This window comes from Pogoniulus pusillus, chromosome 1 (genome assembly GCF_015220805.1).
Source record: "Pogoniulus pusillus isolate bPogPus1 chromosome 1, bPogPus1.pri, whole genome shotgun sequence".
Classification (NCBI taxonomy): Eukaryota; Metazoa; Chordata; class Aves; order Piciformes; family Lybiidae; genus Pogoniulus; species Pogoniulus pusillus.
Window position 1 is genome coordinate 20991620 of NC_087264.1, and position 18799 is coordinate 21010418.

At 40.9% G+C, this 18799-nt stretch overlaps 1 protein-coding gene across 8 annotated transcripts in view; it reads right to left on the reverse strand.

Moving 5' to 3' along the window:
* Positions 1-2973: 2973 nt before the first annotated feature.
* PCNX1 (pecanex 1) overlaps positions 2974-18799 on the reverse strand; it is a 95639-nt gene continuing 79813 nt past the window's right edge. For all 8 annotated transcript variants that reach the window (XM_064143370.1, XM_064143362.1, XM_064143326.1 and 5 more), the window contains 8 exons: positions 16856-16956; positions 14359-14509; positions 13954-14184; positions 13280-13554; positions 10900-11141; positions 9439-9875; positions 7854-7994; positions 2974-3862 (listed from right to left, as the gene is read on the reverse strand). In XM_064143370.1, the coding sequence (XP_063999440.1) occupies positions 3722-3862; positions 7854-7994; positions 9439-9875; positions 10900-11141; positions 13280-13554; positions 13954-14184; positions 14359-14509; positions 16856-16956 (1719 nt within the window). In that variant the 3' untranslated portion in view covers positions 2974-3721. The remainder of the gene's footprint in view (positions 3863-7853; positions 7995-9438; positions 9876-10899; positions 11142-13279; positions 13555-13953; positions 14185-14358; positions 14510-16855; positions 16957-18799) is intronic.

The window sequence follows — 18799 nt, forward strand, 5'->3', positions numbered from 1 at the left end:
GGTAAGGAATGCCTGGTGATAATCACACAGTTGACCAGAAAATGGAGATGGCCACTCAAATATGCCAAATGTCCCAGAAGTGGCTGTAGAACCATTCTTCACCAACATGGTATTGCCTCAAAAATTAACCATCACCTTTTGCCTTGCTATCCTTCTAACTCTGAAATAATTTCAGAGAGAGAGAATTCATCTCAAGTACCACACAGTGCAAGGGGCACAGAATGCTGAGTGTGATCACTGGTGTCCCATACACGCTTCAGGTTCCTGGTTTAGTCAGAACATTTAAAAAGATTTCACAGGGAAGTAAAATGAGAAGAGGTTTAAAAACAGAAACAGTAGCAACTATTCTTATGAATCAACATAATCTGATGAGCAGGGTTTTCAAGCACTCCTTTGAAATTGAGTATTTGATTGAGAGAGCAGTTAATTCCATACGCATCTATGCAGAGATACCACCCACAAAGAAATAAACAGATTGGGAAATACCTGGATGCTAAAACAATGTGATTCATCTGGAATGTTTTTGTGGCAAAAGAATCCTACACAAAGCAACTGGAGAGTTACAGCACTCATCTGCAACAGGTTTCCAGGACAGCTTTAAAAGGAAAAAACAAATAACTCTGCTCTATGCTGAGCTCAATCTGGATTTAGATGACTAATTTGAGAATACCCATCTTTCCCATACCCACAAAAAGAGAAAAATGTTATACATCATGACAAAAGGCCAAAGAAAAGATGAAATGATCTCCATCTGGGAAAGAGGATTCCATGGACGGATGGATCCTGTGAGCAGACAGGAGAAAAAACAAACATGTTTTTGTCACCTGCACAGTGGAAAACAAGACAAACTTTGCACAAGCCAACGGAAGGAAGACCGTATTTACAGCTTAAGAGTTGCAAATGCTGGGAAAGCTTTTTAAAAAGCTACTTTTTCAAAGCTTTGTGGAGGTGTGAAAATTTCAACAAAGATGGCTGTTGAGCAGATCTGGAACAGGTGCAAGCACCATGTGAATTGCTTCCCAACGAGTGTTCACTGCATACCTGAAAGAAGGTATTAACTTGTTAACTGGCCGCATTAAAATCCACCTCCTAAAGGCAACACAGCAAAAGCCTTAAGATTAAAGAAAAAAATGGAAATATATCTGTCAATTCTCTTTGTCTCTTTTGAAAAAGAAAAAGCCTTTCTTCCCCACCTGCTCCCTGATGGTCTAATTCCAGGCAGTTACTTGTTTTCCAGATTTCTGTTAACAAGCCATTAATTTCTATCGTGTCTAATACCAGCAATGTACAGTCCCCATTATCTTGCCCTGAAGCGAGTGAAAGAGATTGTCTGGAGCCAGAGTTAACACGCTGAAAGTTACTTGAGTCCAGTGGTTGAAAAACCTATGCATTGTATTATGGTTTTCAGTCATTTCTTTCACCTCAAGGCAGTGTAAGAAGAAACTCTTGTACCACTAATATCAAGTTGTGCCTGTTCTCAAACAAATTCCTTTTCCTAAAACGAAGCAGTATTTCTAGCAACGCAGGACACCCTGCAGTTACCTGAAAGAAAAGACAGAATAAAAACCTTAACTAAAACACCTTCAATTCAAAACTTACACATTTGCTTTGTTCCTGACAGTGATGATATCAGACTGTTGAAGAAGGTTCATTCATCTACTGTACTACATTTTCAGATACACAGGAGATGAATTAAACTACACTACAATGTGCACATCTGATAAACTATGTAAAACAGCAGCATTATTTCAATGGTGGCAGATCTAGAACTGTGGATTGATATTAGAAGTAAATGGGACTGCAGATGCACGAACCAAACAGTAACATGCAACCGTGAGATGCACAGTACTTGAAGTACAAGTTTGCATAGTGTGTGATGTAGCCAAGATCCCAGCAGAATTCACTGTGAATAGTACCTAGAATTGTCTAGCTACCAGGCACACAAACTTACCCTTTCATGACTAGATGGCATATAGTGACTAGATTTGGAATGCCAATACCCCTTTGGTAGCTGTTTCTTATTTGCTTATTTGTTTTGCTCTGTTTTGCTTATTTGTTTTGCATCCTATATAATTTCATTCTTACATTAGATACATAATGGACAAGGTTTTTCCAGTGTCAGAGAAATAATTAGGATAACCTCCGTGGTACCTCAGAAGTCTCTTCTAGCTCATTATGTATAAAGAAGCAAAGGTGACTGGGAAGAAGATGGCTGCTCCCAAAACCTAGGATCATGTGCAGTTTCCCCAGAGAGTCATAATGTCATTACAGGTCTGAAACAGGAAACAATCACAACAGGTACATTTTTTTTCCTTATGGATTACGAGAAGTGAGTCATAGGAAAGGCAAGTCAAGAACAAACCAGTTTCCCTCTCACACTCCCATGATAGTTCAGTCACTTGTTTCCCTGAATACACACTTAAAAAAAATTACAATAAAACCTAGGATATGTAACACATGAATAATTCAACTTCACAGTTATAAATACTCAAATTACACTTACACAGAATATATAATCACAGAAAATAAAATTCAAGTAATAGAAAAGAATGAAGACTAAAGGGAAAGAAAAGGCAAGGTGGTAAAAGTGATACAAGTTGAGGGCTGTGCCTTCTATAAAAGCTCTTCAAAAGCTTAAGTCAAGTTTTTCTTAGTTTTGTTTCAGGGTGTTTTATTGTTGCTGTTCCTTTTTAGATTGGGTGGAATCGAAAACACCTTCAAGCATCCATGAAGTAATCACAAACCTGCACCTCCCCTTACAAAACTCAAACAAGTGTCTCTGCCAGAGAAGAGCTAATGGAACAATGTAGCCAACTCTAGGTGTAAAGAAGCAAAGTAGCCACGGCTAGAAAAGGGAGGACAGATGAAAAGGCAGTATACTGGAGTCCACTTTAAAGCTAGATGCGTTGTACAGATTTGAGGTACCAATGCCACCACAATAGAGTCTGATGCAGTAAAGGGATACTCAGGTGCTTTTGGAGATATCTGTTATTTCACCATTTATTGTGAAGAGGATGCAGCAAATGCACTTGTACAAAATACAGAACATAGAACCAAACCCATGGCACAGCCCTTACCATCAACATGTATATGGAGAGGGAGGGGATTAATCCCAAAGGCAATTTAAATAATGGTATTTTATATACTTATATTTATATATATAAATAAATGTTCTCAGCAATCTCAGGGTTGTTTTTAGTGCATTGCTGTAAAAAAATTAGTGCAGTTCTCATTAATGTTTAGCTCATAAGGAATAAGAATCTATACATCTGTTCAGTCTCTTCTTGCCACACCTGAAAAACCCTTACACTGTTTCATCAAACTGAAGGTTTGTAGTCAATTTCTTTAAAATAAGATGGATGAATTCCACACACTGTGACAAGACATGACTCTTTTTGGCAAAACAATTAGAAAAATATGAGGTGCTCTGATCTTAGAACTGAAAAGTTTGTTGATTTAAAGCATTATGCAATGCATAAACGAAATTTATAAACAAAAAGATATGTCTCAAGAAATCTATCCTTCATGCAAATGTTTCTTCAGCAGCTAACAACTGAAAAAAATTTCATACACTTGTTTATTTGGGAAAAGGGACTTAGACAAATCTGTGTTTCAAGTCCTTTCCTACAACTGGACTCAAGTTTCATGTCCTGGGAGCTGCTTCTTCTGGACCCTTCTCTCTTCTGAACCGTTGGAGAAAGGAAAGTTTCACTAAGAGATTTTACACTTCAGCTCCAAGTTCAAGGACTCCAGTTTCAACAACAGCAACATATTTATCTTCGATTTGAACCAGCAGGATGGTCTTGTCTATATGGGACCGACTACTTGGATCTCTGCTGCAAGGCACCCAGCGGTGAATCACCTGGGGAGAGGAAAAAAACAAGTGTAAAACACAGTCTGTTGGGAGAGCTGCATCAAAGCTTTGGCTCATCATTCAAAACTCTTAGGTGGCAGAGGGAATGACAGAGCTACGCTGACTTAGTCCCTCATTTTTAGCGACAACACACCCACAAAGAAGCAATCCATGGATTTTTTTGTTGGAGATCTGCAGCTTACCTGAGAAAAACTAGCTTCTGATTTGAGTTTTAGCAGGAACAAACAACTCAGCCCGAATCAAAACCATGCTGTGAATGCATAGTAACTGAAAACAAGTACACAAATGGATTTGGGATAATTTTGATGTTCCAGCTCTAGTAGCCTTAAAATAATTCAGTGCTGTACAGCCCATAAGGGTAAAAAAAAAATACAGTTTATCAGGAGTTAGGTGTCAACTACCATCCCTTCTAAGTCAAATCCCTTGCTCTAGTTTTGTTCCTTACCATGAATTCAAGGTTGATATTTAAAATAAAGATACTTGAAAATGAAAAAAAACATTACAAAGAGGAAAGGTTTCAAAACACACCTCAAGCTATTGTCCCACAGTTCCTTGGATGTACAGAATTTAGGAACTTTGATCTGCTGCTTCCAATGATCCCACCTCTACAGACCATTAGAAGGACCCTTGTCCACACAGGCCCTTGTATAGCCTTGTGTCTCTGCCTAGCTGCCTCCATAAAAATACACACTCAACTTCTGTGTACCAGAATTGAACCACAAAGATGCTCCAGTAACATGGTTTTAAGTATTGTCAGCTCCACGGAAGTAGAGTTATCACAAATTTGCCAGTTGGAGGAAAAGAAGCCTGATTCCAAGACAAGCTGAAGTAAAAAAGGCAAATAAAATCTTATGTTTACAAAACCCAGGGCAGCAGAGTTTCCAAGAATCTTATATATACAGATGGAGAAAAAAGGGAACAAACCCACAAGTAATCTACATCTTTCAAAAAACCAAATCCAAGAGATCTCCTTAATCCTCACAATATCCAGTTGCCAATTCATCTAACACTTGAGTTAAGGAGATTCAGCTTTGCCCACTGCATGAAATGTACACCGTGTTCATATGAGCCAAGGAAGTATGGCATCTTTAAGTTCTTTTATATACTGTGCTCTTGCATCAAAGGCAAGAGGCCCATTTGAGTCTTAAACTGGCCTGTATTAGGATCAGCATGGCCAGTAGGACAAGGGAGGTTATTCCTCCCCTGTACTCAGCACTGCTGAGGCCACACCTTGAGTGCTGTGCCCAGTTCCGGGCTCCTCAATTCAAGACAGATGTTGAGGTACTGGAACGTGGCCAGAGAAGGGCAACGAAGCTGGTGAGGGGCCTGGAGCACAGCCTTGTGAGGAGAGGCTGAGGGAGCTGGGGGTGTGCAGCCTGCAGAAGAGGAGGCTCAGGGCAGACCTCATTGCTGTCTACAACTACCTCAAAGGAGCCAGGTGAGGTCAGTCTCTTCTGCCAGACAGCCAGCAACAGAACAAGGGGACACAGTCTCATGTTGTGCTGGGGGAGGTACAGGCTGGATGTCAAGAGGAAGTTCTTGACAGAGAGACTGATCAGTATTGGAACGGGCTGCTCAGGGAGGTGGTGAAATCGCCGTCCCTGGAGGTGTTCAAGCAAAGACTGGATGAGGCACTTAGTGCCATGGTCTAGTTGATTAGATAGGCCTGGACTGGATGATCTTGGAAGTGTCTTCTAACCTGGCTGAGTCTATGATATGGGCAAATAAAACTTTTTCTGCTGCACTATACATATGAAGCCAGGAATACTGCATCCCTAAACTCATGAAACATTTATCAGAAAATTCAAGTACTACATCTTTGTTGTCCAGCTGAGAACTACTGCTTTTGAGATAGCCAAGAGATGACTCCCAAGGCATCAATATAATATCTCCTTAAACTCTGTATATGAAAGAGTTGTATATAGCTCAAAACTCACTGGAATTGTCTCACCACATTCAGTTTTGCTATCTAACATAATTGGCATTTATTTGATGAGCAAAAAATTACACTGATAGTCAAGAAGTAATAACCTCCTGAGGAAGAAAAAGGGTTCTTCTATGTGCCAGTATCAGGTATCATTGAAAGATAATGCAGAGTACATCTTCATCTTAAAAGTCCTGGGAAAAATGACTCCAATACACAAAGAATAGCTAAAATTTCATTTCCTTGAGAAAACCTTACAGTGTCTTTGTGAATTAAAAATATTCCATATATTCAGCAAAATAAAGAAGTCAGGAAAAATGCCCTTTTTTTCCTATCTAATAGAAAAGTTATGAACAATGGAGCACTGAACTGGATATTGAGAGCACTCACATAAGGCTTTCACTGGTAAACGGCTTGATAAGCAGCATTTTAGTGGCCAAGAATCATTTCTGCCTCTTTGCAGAAAGGACTGCAGCTGCAAGATCAGAAAAGTAAGACTGAAAAGCCAATGACTTTACTGCTGCTGGTACTTTAACCACAGACAGCTGATGGTGGCAGTGGAAACTAATGTCACCAAGTTAAATCCTCTACTCCTAATCACACAAAGGATAATCTGGTGCTTTCCCTCTTTCTTAGGTTAAAAGATGCTCTTCTAAAAAAAACTGCCAGTATGCCACACCAAAAATAGATGAGGAACTTTCAGAACAGTAGCTTCCTCTGACCTTGAAATCCTCTTGTTTTAATCTTTCTGTAACATCCATCGCTGTATGTGCCAGCATGCTGCAGTTTTCAAAACATGCTCCTGAACTGACAAAAAAATATCCAGGCAACAGTGCCTGTTTTGAAATGGCCTTTTACATTCCCCACCTTCAGAGCATTCTTCATCTGCAATAGCTAACAAAGAAATTCCCCAAGTACAACATCTAAACCTGATGTAAGCAGTGTTACATCTGAGTGTTCACAACACCATTCTACTCCTAGGTGTTAATTAAAAGGTTAAGGCTTAAGAGTGGAGTGTCAACTGAGATACAAATATTCACAAACAGAATTTATTTACAGGTCCCTTACTCTGCATACATGTAACACAGAGGTAGCTTTGGCATACACTGTTAGCAGCATATTTCCATTTCCATTCCACACCTGAAGTGTGCACATCCACAGTGATATGGATGCAGACTTCCAGACATCAAAATCCAGACCCTAAATCCAATGTATGAGTAAAATCTCCAGTCAAGGTAAGCAGTCAATCAGTCTTACCAAGTGTCAGAACTGACATATTCCAAATCTAAAGGCATTTTGACTGACAAATCAATGCAGACACAACGTCAGTGACTCTCTCCTTCTCCTATTTATCACTGAAAGAGCACCTTTATAGACACAAAAGACTAAAGAAAAAAAAGTCTTGCTAGAAGCAAAAAAAACACGTCAAAAGATAGACCTGAAATTTTATCCTCCAAAAGAGAACCTGAATTGAAAGGTTAAGGTGTGAAGGGAGTAGACTGTTGGAAGTTTTAGTTGCAGCAAATTACCCTTCCTATGGCAAATGTTAAAACAGCTTCTTAAGAACTGTCCTTCTCAAACACTTACCACACACCTATTACAAATAAAAAGAAATCTCAAGACAATCTTTATTTGGCTCTATTTCAATTGGAGTAACTCTAACCCAAGTACTGCTAACAACTGTTGCTTGTAAAGTGACCATCTGTACTGACACAGATCAACAGTTTATGGAAAGGAAAATGAAGGTTGGATGAATGAGCACAATGCCTGAGAGCTCATGAGAAGAGCTGAAAGAAGGCAAGGAAGGAGAGGTGGGTGACATTTGAATCACCATCCTGCATTCCTTTTATACGGTTGCAGACCCTTCACTTCAGATTAGGATTTTAGATCTGCTCTTCCAGCAACAGTGACCAAAGGGCAGATGCTGATGTAACTACTTCATGTACGTTTGGCCTTCACATCTGGGCAGACTGCCACAGAATCAAGAAAGTGCCTGTTTTTAAAGTTAGCTTTGTGCTGGTAACAACTGCTTGTTGACTTCTAAGCAAAACTTACATGGCCTTCCATGCCTTCCTGAGGACTCCAGTCTTTCCAGCTGTTTCTTCCAGCTTTTAGCCGTATCACCTCATCTGGCCACTGCAGCTCTTTCCTTTTTGACACGTTGATCCCTTCCAGTACTTGACTGGGATCCATTAACTATAAGTAGGAATTGAGTTTTGACTGTTAGTTCAGCCAAAATTGAAAGAAACAGTAACCTTTTGCATACTTCCAAAGAACTGACTTTAACCCACAAATTTATTTCTGACCAACTTTCATGTTGGAAACTCAAGCTCGGGAAAACACCTGAGCATCACAAAATTGGTAAATTCTGTAGCAGCAGTTCACTGCTGTCTGAAATGGCAACTCTGGTTCCCTTTTCCATTCTGTTACACTGGCTCATGGCAGAGTCTGAGTTGCTGGCACAACATAAGCATTGGCAGCACATGGTCCAGTAGCAGGGAAGAGTTAAGTGATGAGAGCTGTTCAAACTGGCTCAGTGCTTCTTACCAAGCATCTTAGGAAAATATGGTCTTGGGGAATTTGCTGTTAGGCTAAAGAACTACTTATGTACCATCATGGTTAGTTGAGACCCACTCTCCTCGTTTTGAAGTAAACTGACCCTTCCACAGGGGCAGCAGGAGAAAACTCCTGAAAACTTCTTTCTCTTTAAGGACAGATAGCATTCATCATCCAAGGGCACAGATCAACTTTGCCTGTATCCTCCTTACACAGTGGAAATTAAGTACTTCCTTGAAAACAAGCTACAAAGCACAGATCTGAAAAATTTAGTTTTACCCCCTATGATGCAGTTCACTAAAGACTGCTCTAAAATGAGGTGGTAATAGCCATGAAATCACATCTGGCATGATCTATCCTAAATGTTCTTCTCATTGTTTCCCACTAATACACTGCCAGAGACACACAAGTGGGGCTAATAAAAGCTAGAAGAGCAAGAATTCCAATTTCTTGATTCTCACAAAATTAGTAAGGCTGCTATGATTAACTTCATGGTGTAATATCTGCTGCCCAGGAAACCCAAAGTTGTAGCAATAACCCAAGAATGAATACATATGAAGATGAATAAATACATATGCTTTGGGGGGTGGTGGTGTCGGTGGTGTTTTTATTTGTTGTTGGATTTTGATTGGTTTGGGGTTTTTTTGGTTGGTTTTGCTGTTTTGTGGTTTTGTTTTTTTTTTCCTTTTCTCACACTTACTTCTGTGGAAAAACTACATGGTTTAAAACAATAAAGCCAGGCTGCTTTCTGCCCTGCAAATGGAACCATTTAGCTTTAGGTGTTAGAATGAATAAAGGCAAACTAAGTGTGAAGCAGAACTAAGATCAGCTGACATTCTCAAAGCTGCACTACAGCAAAAAACACGAGGAATGTAAAACAGGGATGTCTAAGCATGCAGGAAGGCTGCTTGTCCAGAAAACCTCTTCCTCAGATGAGTTCTCCAAATGTAACTGCACAATAGTTGTATACTGAGACATTCCAGGCCCTGTGCACACCTAAAAGTAGCAATTTCAACAACATACAAAGTAACACTAACAAAAGCACACGGAAGCAGAGGTTAACTTGTTCTTCTGGACTATTCACCTGGATTCTGTAAATAACGTCATCCTTTTTGGCTTGCATTTGATTTGCAGGGCTTGCATTGCCACCTGACTGAGAGTCAGTTGCATTACTCCCTCCTTCTGTCCCTAGGAAGCCCACAAGGGCATGCTGTTTACAGGCTGGGATGCTTTGGCTGGAGCTGCTAGAAGAGGGCAGTCCATGCTGCGCGCTGACCCCAGTCTGGCCAGTAGGTTCCATTTGGTTCACCATGGACAGGCGGGACTGGATGGATGATGGGAGGTTACGGAGGGATATCTGACTGGTGGAAGAGCGCCGACAAGGCACAAAGCCCGTTGTGGATGTGCGGAGAGATGAATGACGACTGCCGTAGCAATAGGATGAATGGCTAGCTACTGAGGCACGGGCAGGGGAATGTCTGACAAGGCTGGACTGCACAGAGTGAGAGCTGTGACTGGTGCCTAAAAGTAAAAGATACAGAATCAGGAGAGTCCGGTAAAGCCTCCCACACCCATTAGACAGCTGGCACACAAACACTTTTGAGCAGCAACATCTGAAATAGTCGCACTGCAGAAGCTCAGTTGTATTTCATATAGCAGAGCATTTGAATGAGTTTCATTTTTTGATCTGGGAATTTCTTATTCCGTTCAATTCACAATCCCTGTAAGACAAGTATTTGAAAAATGCTTCAGCCTTGCTTTTCCTGCATTAACAATTTGTTAAACACTCAAGGCGTTACAGCAGGTAGAGATGTCCACATTTCCAAACACCAAGTATTCTTAACATAATCTTTGAATGTCCAGTCAAGTAAGTCAGAAAACGTTAGAGCAGAAGCTGTTTTTAAACAAGATCAGAAGAATTTAATACCCTTAAAGCAAAACCCAGGAGCTGCAGTTTATGAGCACTGGTGTCATAGCTACTCCTATACTACATACATGTAGTTATCTCTCCACAGCTGACAGACCTAATTATACCATGTAAAAACCAAAGTTCATTCAATTACACACAGTGATATTCCTTGTGAACCAAGGCACTGTTTGGAAGGCTTTATTTTTCAGCTTTACCAGTTATCACTCCCTAGCTATAGATCACTACAGACTTTTGGATAGGATTCAGCCAAAACAGCAGAATTGGCTCTCTGTTTCCATAGTGCAAACAAAGACATTTGTTAAAAATGACAAGTTTAGCATTTGGACACAACATGACAGTAGTGAAAAGATCCAATATATATAGAGATGTTTTATAAAAAGTTATTGAATCTGTTTTACCAGCTCCACTACACCCCTGTTGCTCCAATCTGTTTGAGAACCTTGCGTTGCATAGAGCAGCACTGTGGTTTGAGATGGATCCAGCAGCTCACACTATCTTAAGTCATTTTTATTTGTTTTTTTCCTTTTAACTTAGGCCCAACCCAAAGAGCTGGAAAAGCCCAGTTCTGGCTACAGAATTGTGTAAGATTGAAGCTTTGTTGAGTTTCAACATTACCGAGAGTGGAGGGATGAGCTGGTGGATGAGCTGCAGGAAGAGCTGTGGGATGAGCTGCAACAGGAGGGTGGTGTACTGCTCCAGGTGCCTGCCCTGTATTTGCATTCCCTCCTCCTTGTGACATGCTGCTCTGAGACTCATTGATAGTTGCATTGTTACTTGTGCAAGAAGCTCCACCTCCAGCATCCGAATCTTCTATATTTCCACCGCTATTGCAGCCAGCTCCACAGCCTTTCCTTAGCCTGCAAGCATAAAGCAATTGGCACATGACATCAGGCCTCCAGTCACCAGGATACTATGAAATGCCTCACAACAACAAGCTTTACCCGGTATGATCCACACCATTTCATAAATCAGATAAAACTTGACTATTGTCTCAGAATATGCTTTGTAAACATAAAAGCTGCTTCCTAAAAGATTGCCATTTCGTTCATGACAGCTATTCAAGCAGCAGCTATTTTTGGTAAGACAAATGCTCATACAAAAGCCATTGAAAAACTCAAGTCACCTCTGAGGCACAATAAAGTGATACAATTCTGAAGAGAAAATGTACAGTCTTATACTACAAAATCTTTGTCCATTCAGATCAGCAGGATAAGAATGTTTGTTGGGTGTTTGTTTGGTTTGGAGTGGTTTTCTCTTTAATGAGTTCCGTTTCCTGTTAGCTTCAGTAACACACTCAGTTTTCTGAAGCATGTACTGCAATTGTCTGAATACAAGTTCTTGTGCAAATTCTGAACATTCAAACAGGAGGGCAGCCAATTTTTTCTACTATATATAACCATGCAGACTTTTCACCACACTGTTTGTATTAATAAGTTTCAGATGGATATAAAAACACACAGCATGTTCTTCCTTTTTTCATCTTCTACTTTCGCATTCTTTCCTTTCTGTTACATTCAGAGACACTGAGAGCTCCCAACCTATTTGCCCTTGGGATCCAGGATCTTGAAGCATACCCTGCTTGGATCCAGATGATGCTATTCTGTCATACTTTTCCAACTATTATTCTATGCATATGTTGGACATGTAGACAGTGACAGAAGACAAACAACACAGACTGTACTACATCTGGCATATTCTGGGTTGAAGCAACATGTTCTGTGTTGATGTGTAGGTGTAAATGTGACCACTGGAACAGCTACAGAGTGGTTCCAACTATGGGACTAGCTCCTGAAATCATTAAGAAGCTGTTAAGGTACGTGTATTTCTGAATGCCACCCACAGCTTCTGTTTGCTTTTGGAGCCACAGTCTTAAGGAGACAGAAGTGTAGAAGCTCTCATAGCCCATAGAACACTGCACAGCAGGAGTTTGTACTTGGTTACTGAGGGGTCACATGGAAAAAGGATTCTATTATCACTGTGGTTACTTGCTGTAATACACAGGGTGTTTAGAAACATTCATGAAATTATAAACAGTGAGAGCTTGTGTTATTACATCAATATCAGCACTTGCATGTGTGCTAGTTTGAAGCTAGCTAAAAAGTTTTGGTGAGAAGAACTAGATTACAGGCTGTGAAACAAGGGTCATGTCTACTTCATTCATAGGCCTACTGAGATGTATAAGAACAAGAATCCAAACACAGATAAGGCACTTCTGCCAGGGAGCTCTGAGCTGCATTTTTTTCTCTCTAGCCTCTCTGCAGTCTCTCTGATTAATCCACTTTGCTTCCTAACCCCCTGGCCAAACCTCCATTCTTCCTTGGGACTGGGGTAAGGTTGAGAGGGGTGGGAGAAGGTGGAAGGGCAGTTGGGAGCCCCTCCTGGGGACTCAGGTTTCTGGAAGGAGCGTTGTGTTTTCTGTATTACCTTTTACCTTGTATATTTATGTATATAAATGTATATACTGTAAATATCTGCTTGTATATTGTGCTAGCTGTAAATATAAGCGTCATTCATATTTCCAGAGCCAGCTGAGTCTAGTCTGGGTGATTTCCCAAGTGTGAGGGGGTGGGGAACACCCAAACCACCACAGCAAGCAAAATACATGCCAGACTGGAAGCCTACCACAGTCTTGATTCTGTAAAGATGGTACAGATAAACAGCTAAAGTGATGGTACTGAAAAAACAAACAGTATAGAAGTTGCAATGTCTCTCATTGTTAGATCTGACATTAGGACTGCAATTGTAGTTGTTGCATGTAGACTGTCTGCCCTGTTTTATTCTGAGGCCTCATTTACATCGTTCGTGGTGTATTACGTATATACCTTGAAGAGTAATCCTGTACTAAAGAAGCTTCCATATGGTAGATATGTGCCTGAAATCAAGGTTTATTTCTGTGTGACTGAATATCTTAAATGATGCTGCCATGGGCATGTACAAAATTAGACTAAGAGAGCATGAAAACATCCCAGTAAGAACTCATTTTTTCTCAGCTTACCTGTGCCACGTAGAAACTATAAAGTTTCTGATATTTCCTAAGCTGATAGCTCCCCCAAGAATTTCCTTCAGCTGTTCGTGACTATCTGAATAGGAAGTAGTTAATGGTGAGACGTAGATTGGGTATCCAATTGGCTGGTCACAGGAGGAGTTGATCATGTTCCTCAGAGCTTGTTTTGCATTTTGGATGCTTCCCCTTTCTGGATTACGGTTACGGAGGAAGACAAGCTCCTGCTGCTGTCCTGCCCACAGGCCTCGCACACATTCCTTATTCACCTGCAAAAGCCAAGCAGAAAGGCTGTGTCAGAAAAGGAAACTGTAGAAGTCTGTAATGTTTGCCTTGCTATTCCTAGGCCTTCACAAGCCTACGTGATACTGCACTGCAGAAGGCAAGCATTCATATTCCCCAATATGAAGTTATCTAAATATACTCTAAAGAAAAGTGGACTCATGGACACAGGTTACAACAGTGAGAAAAGCAAATCTATACGTAGAATTAGAAATAAGGTATTTTATGTCAAGAAGTGATTTTCTGATTAAGCCATTCCATTTTCTAAGAAGCAGCAATCCTAGCAATAATAGACAAAGAAATAATGACTTGAATAGAAGTCATTTAATACGGTCACTAAAACGCACCACAACACCTTGTCACGTTGGAGATGATGCACAGTTTACCTTAATGACCCTGAAGCTGAGATACCGCTTATTCAGCATAATGATTTTATACTCATTGGTGCCATCATCCATCACATGGCGCAGAGCAAGGAGGGAAGGAGAATTGGAAAGCACTGCACTGCGCCAAGCAGGGTCTCCTTCATGTGCTATAACTAGATTCTCTTCATGGGTTGTTATGGCTTCGTAAAGGACAGAAGGATCATCGTATTCATCTGGAGAAGTGAAGTGATCCTGTTTGTAAGAAGACATGTTTAGTAAAATATGATTGACACTTCAACTGCAACTTCAGATAAAAACCAAACATTTCACACCTCAAAGTCTTGAAAGGCTCTCTCCCAGGTAGTTTTAAAAGCAGCAGCACAAAGAAATAAAAACAATGGGACACATCACCTTGGGTCATCTCACCTGATGTAGCTTAAGTGACATCCGTATTCCAGGAACCACTACTTTCCTCAGCAATTCCATGTCAGCAAAGATCCACTCATCTCTGATTGAAGATATACGGAAGTCACCCTTAAATAGGGCATGCAGGCCATACAAAAAGGATTCCAGATTGCTGTTGAGGGGATGAAAAACAAAGGTGCAAATAAGAAAAAAGAACAGTCCAAATATTAACAGAAATAAAAACATATCCACAAGTATCATCACTCACAGAAGCATAAAATATTGAGATGTACAGAAGGGCACTGTGCTAGTTTGAGCCTAGCTGGGAGATTTTCGTGAGAAGAATTAGACTATAGGCTGTGAAAAGGAAACAGTGGTGATGTCTGCTGGACTCACAGGCTTGCTATGACGTATAAGAACAAGAACACAACATAGAGAACACAGTTGCTCTGTCTCTGGCTTTGGCTGCATGCACTTCTCTAACTTGCTGATCTGCCTGCTTCCTAACCCCCCTGGCCGATCCTCCAAACTCACCTTGAATGTAAGGCAAAGTCTGGGGTAAGGTAGAGGGGTGGGAAGAAGCTGGAAGGGTGGCTGAGAGCCCCTCCTGAGGACTCTGGTTTCTGGGAGGGCTGCTGTCTTTCTGTATTACTTTTTAACTTGTATATTTCTGTCCTATAGCTGTAGATATTGTAAGTATCTGCTTGTATACTGTGCCAAGCTGTAAATCCAGCTTCATTCTTCCATTTCCAGATTGGCTGAGTCTAGTCTAGGTGATTTTCTGACAGGAGGCGGGGGGGGGTGGGAGCAGGGAACACCCAAAGATCACAGGCACACAATTCTTCTCTACAAGGATAACTTAAGGATTAAGATAGGGAAAACATTAAGAGAAAGGATGTATGTGTAAGCAAAGCTTAGACACTAGATGGCTATGTGGCTATGTGCACTGAACAGGTAAGGAATACAGCATGCGTGCAACAGACTGTTTACACAGACTGAAGTCAACAGAACGCTGAAGAATGCCTGACTTCACCTTGAAGATTTTTAAAGAGAAAACTTTTCAAGGAACTTAACACTACAATTGACCAGTTGATACACAGCTTCACATGTGGATGCTTTAGTACAGAATAAAAACCTCGACAGCTTCCTTGCTCTTAAAGGCATTCCTTTCTTCTACTAAGCTGACTGAAGAGTAGGGGGGAGAGAGATGGGGGAAAGCAAAACATGCTCTGATCACTCTTGCAACTGTGTATCTTTAAGACCTTTAGGGGACAACTGGCTGGTACTTAAAAGAATTAGTCAAGAGTTTCCCTGAACTTGAAGTAGAAGAGGTTTTGCAGGGAGCACCCAGCTGACCAATAGATTTCATGTCCCATTATGCTTCATTTTACTTTCTTTTTCAACCATCATGCTCTGATTTCTGAAAACATACTTGAGAAAAACAAACATAAAATACAGTTGTAAGTTGAGGTTATCATTCTGCAAGAATAAAGTTGCTGTACAAAAAGTTGAGCTGGAGGAGTGTGCTAGTTTGAAAGTAGCTAGAATGTTTTGGTGAGAAGGATTAGATCACAGGCTGTGAAAGGGAAACAATGGTGATGTCTACTTCACTCACAGGCTTGCTGAGATGTACAAGAACAAGAGCATAAATACAGATAAGGCATTAGGTCACTGCCTGGGCTTTGAGCTGTATTTCTCTCTAATCTCACCTACTGTCTCCGATTAATCCACTTGCTTCCTAACCCCCCTGGCTGATCCTCCATTCTTCCCTGGGGCACAAGGCAACATCTAGGGTAAGGTAGAGGGGTGAGAGAAGGTGAAAGGGCAGTTGGGAGCCCCTCCTGGGGACTCAGGCTTCTGGGAGGGCTGTTGCATTTCTGTATTACTTTTTACCTTGAGTATTTCTGTCTATAACTGTATATATTGTAAATACCTGCTTGTATATTGTGCTAAGCTGTAAATATAAAGCTTCCTTCACCTGCAAAAGCTGGCTGAGTCTAGTCTGGGTGATTTCCAAAGTTGGGGGGGGGGGGCAGTTAACACTGAAACAATCACAAGGAGATTTGTATACAAAACAGCTGCCTGCCATGGAGCCAGCTAAACTGTGAAACTTGTCATAACGTTCAGATCTAAATTCCATGAGAATCTGTGCTCTTCATTGTAAGAAGCTGTCTCTCCTCTTCTTCCCTTTTCTATACAGAACACATACTTGGGGCAGGAATTGGAGCTCACTTTCAAAACTTAACCAGTTCCAGTTGGTCCTTAAGCTCATCACAATTCTTACCCTCCATTAACCTGATAAAATGAAATACTCAACTTCAAGTTCTGCCTCATTTGCTGTCCTTTGCTTACATTTCACTGAAAATTACAAAACAGACAAGTAATATTGTGTGGATGTCCAGTTTAAAGAAAGCTGACATGAAATGTATTTCTGTTACGAATAGGTTCTCATCCAATACCTGACCTAGGAAATCAGAGGAATTTTCATCAAGGGAAGCTTACAACTACATTTCATTACCTAGACATATGATGCGAAGCTGTTCCCAATGCCCTCCGCCCCAGCACACACAGTCCGTAACACAACGTTACCAGGGGTGAGTCTTTACTTGAATCCAGTGGCTTGTGAGAACAAAAGGAAAAAAAAAAGAATAGTCAGGTGAATGGAGCTAAGAAAAAACATTCTGCCAGGACTAAAGAAGTTCAAGCACATATGAAAGCACACAAACTCAAGCCTCAAGCCTACATCTGTAATGACAGTATCAATTACTCTTGCTCAGATTTTCAAGGGGAATTCCTCTTTAGAAGTTTTGGAAGTACAGGCAGAAACAGAGTATGTAATGCTCCATGTAACAAAATCATTCACCTGATGAACCCTGACTGTCAATACCTACACAAAACATCTCATGAGATTGTGACTTGGAGAGAAACTGTTTCCTTTGGCTACTGTTTGTTATTTGACCACAGAACACTTTATACCTTATACTCGTTAAAATATGCTACTAGGAATTAATCTTTTACCTCCAAAGTAAAACTGAACTCCAAAGTCTTAGATCCTTCATTAAACACAAGTTTCAGTTATATTCTCAGCCCTTTAATCTCAAAACGAATGTCCTTATTTCAAAGGAAAACAAGTGCTTGAGTAGATCACATAGAGGTTTTTTTGTGTGACAGTAAAAGTCAAGGCACTCCTCTACAAACATACTGATGTGCAGAGAAGAGACTCAACTATGGGACGATGATTTTCACAAGCTGATAATTCCATCAGTCCAAAGGATCAGTACAGCATAATTCTTACATCAGAACACACTCAAATTTGGCATGACCATCACTTATTTTCCAGTTAAAAAAAACCAAACACCTTACAAGGTTGTTTCTATGACTTACATATGCTTTCAATTTTGGAGATATTAAATTATGTTTTCACCTCTAATTAGGAGAAATAGCTGGGTTTACCTCTTTCATTCTCCTAAGAACTAAGAATTTGGGTTTGCCAATCACTGAGTCATTACGAACTTCCATTCCTTGAGTTAAATTTTGCTTTTCAGGTTCTGAGCCAACTTGAAGTTTGGGTACATGTTTAAGCAGCAACTGATTGCAACTACTACAAGAAGGATGTGGATGTGCTGGAGAGTGTCCAGAGAAGGGCCACAAGGATGATCAGAGGGCTGCAGCAGCTCTGCTATGAGGACAGACGGAAAGAGTTTGGACTGTTCAGTCTGGAGAAGAGGAGGCTCCCAGGTGACCTTCTTGTGGCCTTCCAGTATCTGAAGGGGGCCTACAAAAAAGCTGGGGAAGGACATTTTAGGATATCAGGTAGTGATAGGACTAGGGGGAATGGAGCAAAGCTGGAGATGGGTAGGTTCAGCTTGGCTGTGAGGAGAAAGTTGTTCAGCATTAGAGTGGTGAGAGCCTGGAATGGGTTGCCCAGGAAGGCAGTTGAGGCCCCATCCCTGGAGGTGTTTAAGGCCAGGCTGGCTGAGGCTGTGGGCAGCCTGATCTAGGGTAGGGTGTCGCTGCTCTGGGCAGGGGGTTGGAACTGGATGATCCTTGTGACCCCTTCCAACCCTGACTGATTCTACGATAACCAAAATGAAAGAAGTAGTCAGTTTTGTAAGCTGGCAACCACTATTTGTCTTCTGAGGGTTTATGTCTTGCTTTGGATTTTGTTAAAGTTAGGGTTGAGTTGTAAACACCAACATAATTCCTATAAACATGCACTTCTCTATGTAGATAAATGCCTGATCAAGATTCAATTCAACTGACCTTGTGCTGGTAAGAGAAAATTCATTAGTGAATAGGTTAAATCATAGAATCAACCAGGTTGGAAGAGACCTCCAAGATCATCCAGTCCAACCTATCACCCAGACCTATCCAGTCAACTAGACCATGGCACTGACTCATCCAGGCTTTTCCTGAAGATCCCCAGGGACGGTGCCTCCACCACCTCCCTGGGCAGCCCATT